An 11,200-nucleotide genomic window follows, 5' to 3' on the forward strand; every position below is an offset into this window, starting at 1 on the left:
ATTGAAGGGCAGAACAGCGGTATGGAGTGAGGATGGCATTTCTCTAAGCGAGATCGGAAGTTAGACAGTATTAAAGCCGCGATTCGCTGCTAGTGGTAATGGCTGAGATCGATATTTTCCAGAAATACCTAGGGCGTCAGCCACAGGTAAAGTCAAGCGGCATCGGGTGATCAGGTGGTTGTCAGTGTGGCTTGTGAACCCGTAACGCTCTCTCTCTCTTTCCGGGCTTGGCAGATTTGTGGGGACCATTGAACGCCCCGAAACCTGCTTATCGATAACTCTAACTCCAAGCCTCGTCGCGGTCGCCTGGCGCCATTGCTGCCGTTTTAACCTCAAGCCATCGAGACACAAAGAACAAAGAGTCACCGGAGGCGGGCAATACTTGTCTGTCGCCCGCAACCGTGCCTCTTACGGATTTCTGTTCACCGGGACCTTGATAACACAACTGTCGATTCACCCCGACCGCGATGGAATCGCGCAAAGGTTCTGCTGGCCCCTCCGAGCTGCGCTCCGTCCAACGCTCGGCGAAAGCTAACCTATGTTCTCTACGATTTAGCAGATGAGGAGGCCACCATCAAGGTTGCCTCGGCCAAGAACTCGGTCACTCCCTCGAAGCCGCAATCGTGGGGCAAAGTCAAGCTCAAGAGACCGCTCCCAAAGCAGGCTAAGCCCGGCAATTGGAAGGAAGCTAATGTCATTGATGGTTCGTCCGCCCTGTCCTTCCACATGCTCCTCCTTTGTGCGGAGCGCTACAGTTAGTCTAACTCTTCGCAAGACGACAAGAAGAAATCCAAAGATGGCGCGATCACCGCCGCCTCCCCCAGCCCCGTTATCAACCAGCTAGACGACTCGAGCCGCGAGACATTTGGTAGCGGCCGCCCCGTCGAGGACCCTCCCGACCTGCAGCAATGCAAGCATTGTAAGAAGGGCGTCACGCGGACCGCCGCCAAGGACCACATCGCCAACTGCCTGAAGATCAAAAAGGAAAAAGCACAGCGCAAGAAGGAGGCGCGCGAGGCGCGCGAGCGGTTAAAGGAGGCCGCGCGGGAGGAGGAGGCGCGCAAGGCGGACGAGGACGGCGCGGGGCGCGGTGGTGACGGCGACAGCGACGACGACGACGAGCAAAAGGGCGGCATCCCGGGCAAGACGGCCAAGAAGGCGGCGGGCAAGAAGACGGACGTGGCGGGCAAGAAGCGCAAGGCCGACGGCGAGCTCGACAAGGGCAAAGCCAAGAAGAAGAAGGACGAGCCCAAGCCCAAGGTGGCCAAGCCCAAGGGCCCCGTCGACGTCGAGCGGCAGTGCGGCGTGCTGCTGCCCAACGGCCAGCCCTGCGCCCGGTCGCTGACGTGCAAGAGCCACAGCATGAGCGCGAAGCGCGCCGTGCCGGGCCGGTCGCTGCCGTACGACATGCTCCTGATGGCGTACCAGAAGAAGAACCAGGCCAAGCAGCAAAAGGCGGCCATCGACGCCAACGCGCCCCTGGAGGACGAGGACGATGCCAATGCCGGGGCGGTCGACAGCGACGAGGAGACGGCCGCCGTGATGAGCGCGCTAGCCACCTGGAACCCGCAGCCCGTGGTGCCGCAGCCCGTGTTTGCGCCCATCAAGCGCCAATATCAGCTCGCGCGGCTCCACGAGCAGCTGCAGACCGCCACCAACGGCGGCCGGGTCAATATCTTCAAAGTGGTTGGCTACGGTGCCCAGAGGCTGCCGGATGGCCATCCGGGCCTGTACGATTATGAGGATGCACCGGGCGAGCCCGACACGGCTGTGGTTGGCGGCGGCGGCGACTTCTCGCGCCGCTCTTCAAGTTTCAGTCTCTCGGGGCCACCGCCGCGACGACCGTCTGTGACGGGTCGGGCGTAAGACGCGGAGCCGTGTGCAGGGTAGATCGGACATGTGTGCATACAACCGGGTGGCGTCATGGACCTTTCTTTTTCTTTCCCCCTTTTTTTTTTCCATCCATGTCTTTATTGGGACGGGGCAGGAACCATGGAAGGGCGGCGGCGTTCGTTTGGATTGGAGGGGGATAGCAGGCATTGGATATTGTTTCTCCGTATTTCATTGTTCTTCTGTCATACCGAAATGCGGGCGGTGGATTTGTATTATCACATTTTATATATACCCCTAACCCAATCTATGTGGAAGTTTCTTCTTCGTTTCTCCCGCTAGCCCACTCACTTCCCTTCCGCCACTTTCCGTCTTCCCTGCCTGGTTTTGCTGTGGATACCTACTCTACCCTACCCTACCATACCCTACCCTTGTACATACGCTGGGTATTGATAAGATGGTTTGTGCCCGTCTTCTCCACCGTCCCTGCCGATGGTATTCCACAGCCTCTGCTTCTCGCTTCTCATCGTACTGGGCCGTGTGGCTCAGTTGGTAGAGTGTCGCTTAGCAGTCCCTAGATCATGCCATCCGGGAGGGGAGGGTTAAGAAAAGAATAACAAAGGGTTATGCGAAATTTCCCGAGTGATTACATGCATATACGCAGCATTCCTCACCTTAAGGCACATTTACCTGCTCTTTGTAAAGTGTGTATCCCGGTTCACAGGTCGGGTCTGGGCAGTGGGTTGGATTGACACGGCATGGCTCGGCCGGGATCCGGACCAGGGCACTCCGTCGAGATGACGTCGTTGGCACCCCTGCTAGTACACACCCACCTCGGCTCTCACGAGCAGGAAATAATGTAGAGATCATACAAGTGGCATGGCTGCATGTTTGCCTAGAAGTAGAACTGGAATCCAATTCAACATCGCCTTACTTGCCGGGCACTCCTCACCATCCCTCAGAAAATGCCCCGCGCATCCAAACTCCTCCCTTCGATAGGGCACGCAGCCTCTGGCGCGGGCGGCACCGTCGTCTCGACGCTGGCAACCTACCCCTTAGATCTAGTCAATACACGGCTCAAGGTCCAGCGGCAGCTGCGCGCAGACGGGAGCATCGGGGCTGCGGACGGCTACCGCGGCATCCTGGACGCCTTCGCAAGCATATATGCCAAAGAGGGCGGTATCACTGCATTCTTTGCCGGGCTGGGGGCAGACCTGGGCAAGTCAGCTGCTGATTCCTTCTTGTTCTTTTTGTTCTATTCGGTGAGTTTGCCTTCCACGAGTGGTGATGGACGAGAGGCTGACAGGATCAAAAAGTGGTTCCGCGCGCGAAGGCTGGTAGTCCGCAACGGCACCAGCGCGCCTCATCTCTTGGCCGCTGAGGAGCTCGCCATTGGCGCCGCAGCAGGGGCATGCGCCAAGCTCTTCACGACGCCTATAAGCAATGTCGTGACGCGAAGACAAACGGCTAGCTTACTTGATGCGAGCTCCGAGTTAAACCAAGGAGGCGCCTCGCAGCGAGACCTGACATGCGGCCAAATCATCTCCGAGATCAGAAGGGAGCGCGGCCTGCTTGGCTTGTGGGCGGGATACTCGGCGAGCCTGGTGCTAACGCTCAACCCCAGCCTAACCTTTTTCCTACAGCAGATCTTCAAGCGCGCATTGGTGCCGCGGGAGAGATGGGACGAGCCCGGCGCGAGCACGACGTTCATCCTAGCGGCGCTGAGTAAAGTTGTTGCCATGTCCGTGACATATCCGTTTCAGATCGCCAAGGCGAGGGTCCAGGTGTCGGCAGCGCCAGAGGACGGGAAAGGGGAGGCCGAGGAGACAGGAAAGGACAGCCGTAGCAGCATCGTGAAAGATACCATTTTCGCGACCGTGGTGAGGATAGCGAGGGCCGAGGGTGTCAGGGCGCTATACGATGGCATTGGCGGAGAGCTTCTGAAGGGTTTCTTCACTCACGGCACAACCATGTTGTCCAAGGATGTCATCCATCGGTTTATTTTGCAGCTCTATTTTGCCATCTTGGCCGCGCTAAAGAGGTATCCCCAGCTTAAGTCAAGACTGTCTGGGAGGGTGCGCGGTGCTCGAGATGAGATGCGCAAGCGGTACCTTCGAGCCTCGTCACTGGGGACTAACGAGGTCTGCCGCGGGGTCCGTAATGTAACGGGCGCATTTGAACGTGGACAGAAGATGGTGGCGGGTCTGTCGAGCGGCAGTTAGAGAAAGCCTTGCGGAGAAGAAAAACTTGAGGCTTGTAATGGCCTGTTCGAATCCAGAGTTGATGCTCAATTGGCATCATCCACAGTGCCTGTTCAATCGAACCTCAGCATCGGAATGTCACTGTGTCCTTCTTGACTTGGCTGTTGCCGCCGGCTGAGAAACCGGTGCCTTCACGTCGCAGCTCCACCAGTCCGGGACGGATCTTGTCTTTTTCTGCTTTGCCCTCCTTCTTGGGAGACTCTTTCTTCTCTGTGAGGTCAGCTTCGCAAACATAGCAGCGGATGGAACCCGAGTCAGCCGGTTTCATGAATTGATCCACGCAGTTCTTGCAGAGGACGTGGCCGCAGGGCTTCGCCAGGGTCGCCTTGGACGAGTTTGACAAGCCCTTTTTACAGGCTGGGCATACTCTTTGCGTTTTCTTCGTTTCCGAGTCCGTCTCTTCTGTAAAGTTGACGGTGACTAGCGTGTGCAGTGAGTAGTAGTGCGGCTTCTCGTCTGATGACGCCGGACATGTTGGCTGTGCCTTGACCTTCCTTTTCACCTCGTGTAGGACATTGTTTGTGTTTGAAGATGGTGTTACCGACGGCGACCAGAATGACGGCAGTGTTGGTTTTGATGCCTGCACAATGCTGTCAACCCGGGGTACGTTCAGGGTTGCGGATCGATAATGCTCTAACCTACCTTTTCGTCGTCAATGGCTTTCCTCGCCTTTGCCCGTTCCTCTGCGGCGATCCGGGCAACTTCGTCCGGATCAAGCGAGAACTTGCGTTTCTCGCCGCGCTTGGCACTATTCTCCAGCCCGCCTTGACCGACTCCCAGATCTCGCCCAGGTGGCTCCGTCCGCTCTCCTCCTCCAGCACTGATTGCACTCTCGCTCCTCTTTATACTGAGTCCGGCCTGCGTAAGCTCAAACTCACGAATGGCACGCTCCTGAGCCTCGGCGTCCCGACGGGCCTTGTCCTCCTGTGCTTCGCGCTCTTCCTGCTCGCGGGCTTTTTCGGCGCGCTTGATCTCCTTCTTCTGGGCAAGGATGTTGCTGAGGGCGCACTCGCGACAAAAAATGTCGCCATGAACGCAGGCAACCGGATCTATGGCTGGCTCGTAGCATAACCAGCATGAGGCGAAGGGCAGGAACGAGTCCCGGGAGAGGCGCGCTGACGAGGAGCCCCAGGCCGCGCGGGCCATGGCCCGCTCGTGCGAGGTGAAGATGGGCCTGCTGGTGTTTCTTTTGCCTGTGAAGTCAGACAAGATCTTGGTTATCATCGCGGCGGGGAAACTTACTGTGTGCCATGTCGGACGTGGGTAGATGTGTTGAGGCAGAGTTGGGGTTTGCAAATGTTGATCACTATTGTAGGTTCTAAGGCACCGTAATACAGTGAACTTAGCTGCAGAGCTGAGCTCCCCGCTGCACTCGCTCCCTCGCGCCAGCAAGCGTGGTCCGAGCTGCGCCTGGGGGGCAACCCCTGTCACACCCGTGGGACACATGCTAAAACCTTGCAGCGGGTCGCGTCTCGGCGGCCCGCGACTTTATTTTTTCGAATGACCCATCTCCGACTACATTTGTTGAGTGGTGGAACCTGCGGCAAATCTGTCCAAGGCGTCGGGCATTCCTATTCCTTTTAGAAATCTCGCGCCTTTGGTCCGTTCAATTGCTCCTGGGCAATGAGGACGAGGGCCTGGTATAACAACCAAAAACTGCTGGCAACGGGACAATGTAGCGCATGACATCCTCCAATCCAGTCTTTTCCATCCGCTGAAACCTCTGCCTTCCGTTCCCTTCACGACACGTCTCCAGACCCTTAGAGTCCAGTATCATTAGGCCTAATATCGGCCGATTCCAATGTCGCCGCCAGCGCCAGCGCCCCAGAGACCGAGCCTCTCATGGCGCGTGAAATCGGCCATTATCATGGGCATGACGGGCGTCATATCAAAATGCTTCCTGTACGGATTCAACAAGGTCGAAGTGACGGGCCTCTCCAGGTTCCTCGAGTTGCTTGAGAGCCGCCGAGATCCCGCAAGGCGCCAACGTGGACTCCTGACTGGTGCGGACCTACCTATCTTGGTTCAAACAGAGCTCATTTTCGACTCGCGCTGACCTGGTCGTAGTCTCCAATCACATCAGTGTGTGAGTGTCCCAGCAAGCTACATGTCGCCTCATCAACCACCCCGACCACCCAACTCATGCCCTCATATACAGGCTTGATGACCCGGTAGTCTGGGGCCTCCTCCCTCTCAAGTACGCCTTCGACCCCTCCAACCTCCGCTGGACCCTCGGCGCTCACGACATTTGCTTCTCAAACAAGTATGTTCTATAACCCCCCCTGTCCCTCACACCCGCCACTCTGACTAACCCATCCCCCCCCGCAAGACTCTTCTCGAGCTTCTTCAACTATGGCCAGGTCCTCCCCTGCCACCGCCTCAAACACTCCCCCTTCGGCGGGCCGTTCCAGCCCTGCGTCGCCCAGGCCATCCGCCTCCTCTCCACACCGCCTTCGCCCTCTCCGCCCACGCCGCAGTCGCCGGCCTGGTACACCACAACCGGCACCGACGTCATCCCCTCGCCGCTGACCCACGCCCAGCACCGCCGCCACTCGTGGGTCCACGTCTTCCCCGAGGGCATGGTGCACCAGCACGCGTCGACCGACCTGCGCTACTTCAAGTGGGGCGTGGCGCGGCTGATCCTCGAGTCGGACCCGGCCCCGGACGTGCTGCCCATGTTCATCGACGGCACGCAGCGCGTCATGCCCGAGGACCGGGCGTTCCCGCGGTTCCTGCCGCGGATCGGCAAGAAGGTGCGCGTCGGGTTCGGCGAGGTGCTGGACTACGAGGCGACGTTTGGGGATCTGCGCAGGCGGTGGGAGGGCTTGGTTCGGCTGGAGCAGGAGAGAATCAGCAGCGGTGGCACTAGGGGGGGTGGTGGCGGCGGCGTGGGGGAGGAGCAGCGGCAACAGAAAAAGGGAGGTTGGGGTCTGGGATCGTTGATGCCCTCCTCGTCGTGGGCGGCCTGGAAGAAGGAGGAAAAGGGGACGTCACTGGCGCTGTCCCAACTACGGTCGTCCCAACCGCAGCTCCCCGGCGAGCTGGCGACGGAGGAGTTGAAGTATGGCAGGGAGGCGCAGGAGATCAGGATAGAGGTCGCGCGGCGGCTGAGGGACGAGATCCTCAAGGTCAGAAAGTCGCTAGGTGGGTTCCCCGAGCCGGACCCCTCGTTTGCCTTGGCCGAGACGTGGCGGCCTGATGAGTCCATCGAGGCGAAGAAGTACACGAGCCGTGTGGACGGTAGCAACATCAATCAAAACTAAGCATAGCGGTGGTATTCTTGTCGGCGGGAGGGAAGGAGTTGGTGTGGGTTGGATGCGGCCGGGCCCTTTTATGAAGGGTGTTAAGCGTAAAGGTGATTAGACTGGCGTGTTGTTTTGCTCGACGTATACCAGACGTATACAGCAAGTGGGATAGATGGTGATCAAAACATGGCTTTGCGATTGTGCAGAGTGGCGCGCTGGCCGACTGACTGTAAAACTTGGATAATATTAATCATGACCCGTTAAACAACCAAAACTCCATGAACCACTCCCCACTGAAGGTATCTTCGCATACAACCACACCCAAGGCAGATATAATATAATAATATCACACAAAAGCATAGAGACCTTTTTTGAGGCCCATCATGCTCCAATCGTGCAGCCGTTAGCAACGATGGCTCCACCGTTCGCCCCTTTTCCTTGGCATGCGACCCGTTTCCCTTGCCGGCTAGCTGGCGGAAGTAAACCATGGTGCATTGTGCACTTGGGCATACGACGCCGCGTCGACGATCTGTCACTGGTCCTATGACTTATGACGTTCCTCGGCCCAGCCGTAATCTCGATTCAGCTTCTGTCTGAAGCGCTCGCCGGCGACTGCTGCCTTGGCGAGCCATACTCCACCATCTTCCGAACGATGTCCGCCAATACCTTCGCTTGGTACATGCCAGTGGTCCTCCAGACGGTCTCGATGGTGCGCAGAGCCCACGTCCGGTAATGGTGCGGGATGCCCGGCGCGCAGCTTGCGACTTTGAGTTCGAATAACAAGGTGGGGATGCCGGCAGCCCCCATCCCGGCGCCGCCTTTGGTCTTGTCCAGGTAATCGCAATGAACCGGCTGAATGTAAGGGTGCCTGTAGTGAGACGGAACGGAGACGAGTGTGTCCCGCGCCAGGCGTGTGATGTGATCCTGGGCGAGCTGCTGTTGGGGCCTCGAGATCAGCGGCAAGCTGCTGACGGGGAACATCTCGACACTCTCAATGAGCATCTGGTTGACCATGATGCGGCTCCAGCGGAGGTGGGTCCATACCCGAGCTACGTACATATCCGTGTACACGTGGTAGCAACCTTGGAAGACGGCCTCGGGAGGGAAGAAGTCGCCGCCGATATGTTCCTCCCTGGCACTCCAGATGCCTTCCTGCCGCTGCTCCCAAGCATCGAGTTCTCTCTCGAGCTCCAGCGCGTCGCGGATCACGTCGGCTGTCTTTTGACACCCATCGACGAGCGGATGGCTGCGGACGAGGGCTGACAGCTGAACGAGCCGTATGATGATGCCGATGAGCTCAGCCGATGGCTTGTCCGTGGCTGATACCATTTTGGCACTCATTGAGACCCAGTCGAAGAAGGTCGCAGGTATTGTCCCCTCGCCCGTGTGGGAGCCTGCCTGGGTGGGGATTATTACATTTGGCTCCGGGGAGGTATACAGTAGGGAGCCCTGGATGGAGGCCGCCATAGAAAAGCACAGCTGCAGGAGACCGCGGAGTCCCTCAGCCGGTGACTCATATAGCGGAAGGTAACTGCTTAGTATTGCAGCGCCGCCCATGATGTGAGTTCGGGCGGTGCTGACGGGTTCATCTCTGCCACGAACGATCTAGCCAGACATTAGTCAAACCGCCTGCGCGCCGTCGCGCGGCTAGAGGACTCACCTCAAACATGGCCATCATCACTACGGAGCGAAGGACGATTTCTAGATCGAGGCGCGCGACGTCCCGGATGGAAGACGATATGTTCTGCAGAGCAGACCCGTAGTGCTGCCTCGCCAACGTGTTCATTTGTTTGTCGCCAGTGATGTTCGACAAACCTGCCAACCCCACGGCCGCCATGATGTCGCGGGTTGCATCTGCATGCACCCATCTTTGCGTCTGGAGCTCCTGGCCGGCTTTGGGCTCGTCCGGCAGCCCTATGACGTAGTGGTCAAGGTAGAACTGAATCGCCTTGTCGACGGTGGTAGGACTTAGTTCCCTGGGCAAACTCCGTCCAGGCGGTCCACCAAGCGGACTTTTCGGGCCAGCTCTCGTTATATATTGTGACCGGGATGTGGCTGCTCCAGAGACTGAGGATCGACCCCTAATCGCGGAAGGCGAGGTTGCCGGGGGCGAAGAACTAGATGGCTCTCCCAACTCGGACGCTTCCGTCACTCCCCATTGAGCATGCGCCTTCTGAATAACTTTGGTGCTCTCATCCCGGAACATCAACGACAGCTGGTCTCGGTACCCGGGACAGGACTTGCCAACTCGTATGCATTGCGTGCATTGCGGGCGGACTTTGTCGCACTAGCCGACGTCAGCGCATTTGTTTCCTCGGACACGGATTGCCAAACTCATCAACTTATAGACACGGGACGGGGCTCGGAGATCCAAGCCACGTGGGATGCGGCGGCAACCGACATTCTGGGCAAAAGCTTACCTTGATCCGTCTTGCCCGACAGCTCTGGCAGCCTTGTGATGCTTTGCCGCAATACACCATGGTTGGGTTTTCGACCTGCCGGGGGACGTAAATTGAAGCCAGAACGGGTATTCAGCTCGTCTATCACACCCCGCCCGCGTGGGTACTCTTCGTTGGCTGTGATGCTTCAGACAGAAGATGGGGTGGTTGAGTCGTTGACCAAGCAAGGAAACCAAATCGCCGACGGATTAGAGATGGCAGCGAATGGCGCCAGCCCATTCCTGCGTATTCGGCAAGTCGCATTCGCTTCTGGGACGGAGCGGGTATGTTATGCAGCGCTGTGGAACGATAACGTAGCATCAACCGGCGTTAGCCAGCCAGTGAGTGAGGATCCAAAAAGGCGGAGGCGTTCGACCCGGTTGCTGAAACCGGAAGCTCAGCTGGCGGGAAGTCGTCCGGCTGGGTTCGGGACAAGTTCCGGGTCCCAGAAGTCCGGACTACGCTGACTGCCAACTATCAATACCAAACTGCTGCGAAGGAGAACTGGGAATTCAGGTAATTTGTAAAATGCCGCCTTCGGTATTGCAGCAGGGCCGGGAGCCCGAATTGCATCCGCATTGAGACAAAGAGCAGCAGGGACCCACGATCAGCGGCGGCCGTGATATGATATAATGTGATGAGGAAATGATGGGCCAGGGAATCCCCCGGCCAGAGCCACCAGAACAGCCCGGGAAATAGGGTTTTGTCAAATCCTAGATCCGGGTCATCGCGTGCTCCCCCCCACACGGGAATCAAAAATAGTCCGGCATCTTCACGGCATCGCGCCCTGGCGCCGTTGGATTTCCGAATCGCCTACCCCGCCAATTCGTGCTCGTTCTGTTTTGCTCGAGAGATGAATGTAACCTTGGGAGATGTTGGGGGCCGGTGATGGTCGGTGCTCTGCGATCCTCGAGAATCCTTGGCGTCGATCAGCAGCCCAGTTCTTAACATGGGGCACTCTGACCCCCTGTTTTCGAAGGGGCGGGAAGTAATAAAATACAACTTGAACAAGGGAGAAAAGGAGATTTTAGATAAGCCCCCTCCTCCAAGATGTCCAGTGTTAAGGCAGCACAACTAGGCGGAATATGTACAATGTCGGCCCTAGTGAACGTAGGGATATGTCGATAGCCTGGCTCTGCGAAGGCTCCAGCCCAGACCCAGAAGACCTATGGCCCCAGGGGCCCCCATGCCAAGTGAGAACTCTGTCACCGCATCCCATGGTGGTACATCCAGCACATACTTAGGAGACACAGATCTCTCCGATGAACCCAACTGACACGTCCAGCCGTCGAAGCGATGCAGCAGGCCCCCGATAGCCCGCCCCTTGACAACGCCATGATCGAAAGCAGCCAATTGGCGCTCGCCCGGCATACCGGGTACGGGCAGTTGCAGCTTGTCCAGGTGCTAGTCAAACCTGGCAGTGAGG

General features: G+C 58.0%; 5 protein-coding genes across 5 annotated transcripts; 3 read left to right on the forward strand and 2 right to left on the reverse strand.

Annotated features, from left to right (window-relative positions):
• Window positions 1–467: 467 nt before the first annotated feature.
• sgf73 (SAGA complex subunit Sgf73) lies at window positions 468–1,866 on the forward strand (the record flags this gene model as incomplete). The annotated part of the gene is made up of 3 exons (XM_071065885.1): window positions 468–483; window positions 557–703; window positions 776–1,866. 3 exons carry the CDS (start codon window positions 468–470, stop codon window positions 1,864–1,866), a joined length of 1,254 nt encoding a protein of 417 aa, XP_070921986.1.
• A 929-nt stretch (window positions 1,867–2,795) lies between these two features.
• Window positions 2,796–4,052, forward strand: MFIFM68171_10467 (uncharacterized protein; the record flags this gene model as incomplete). The annotated part of the gene is made up of 2 exons (XM_071065886.1): window positions 2,796–3,092; window positions 3,147–4,052. The coding sequence occupies 2 exons, from the start codon at window positions 2,796–2,798 to the stop codon at window positions 4,050–4,052; spliced, it is 1,203 nt and encodes a 400-aa protein (XP_070921987.1).
• A 103-nt stretch (window positions 4,053–4,155) lies between these two features.
• On the reverse strand, window positions 4,156–5,315 carry MFIFM68171_10468 (uncharacterized protein; the record flags this gene model as incomplete). The annotated part of the gene is made up of 2 exons (XM_071065887.1): window positions 4,156–4,671; window positions 4,734–5,315. The coding sequence occupies 2 exons, from the start codon at window positions 5,313–5,315 to the stop codon at window positions 4,156–4,158; spliced, it is 1,098 nt and encodes a 365-aa protein (XP_070921988.1).
• Window positions 5,316–5,892: 577 nt separating this feature from the next.
• On the forward strand, window positions 5,893–7,354 carry TAZ1 (Lyso-phosphatidylcholine acyltransferase; the record flags this gene model as incomplete). The annotated part of the gene is made up of 4 exons (XM_071065888.1): window positions 5,893–6,094; window positions 6,159–6,177; window positions 6,250–6,354; window positions 6,421–7,354. 4 exons carry the CDS (start codon window positions 5,893–5,895, stop codon window positions 7,352–7,354), a joined length of 1,260 nt encoding a protein of 419 aa, XP_070921989.1.
• Window positions 7,355–7,918: 564 nt separating this feature from the next.
• MFIFM68171_10470 (uncharacterized protein) lies at window positions 7,919–9,816 on the reverse strand (the record flags this gene model as incomplete). Its single annotated transcript, XM_071065889.1, has 3 exons — window positions 7,919–8,941; window positions 8,997–9,623; window positions 9,757–9,816. The coding sequence occupies 3 exons, from the start codon at window positions 9,814–9,816 to the stop codon at window positions 7,919–7,921; spliced, it is 1,710 nt and encodes a 569-aa protein (XP_070921990.1).
• Window positions 9,817–11,200: the final 1,384 nt, after the last annotated feature.

Source organism: Madurella fahalii, assembly GCF_045866475.1.
Source record: "Madurella fahalii IFM 68171 DNA, scaffold_6, whole genome shotgun sequence".
Lineage (NCBI taxonomy): Eukaryota > Fungi > Ascomycota > Sordariomycetes > Sordariales > Madurella > Madurella fahalii.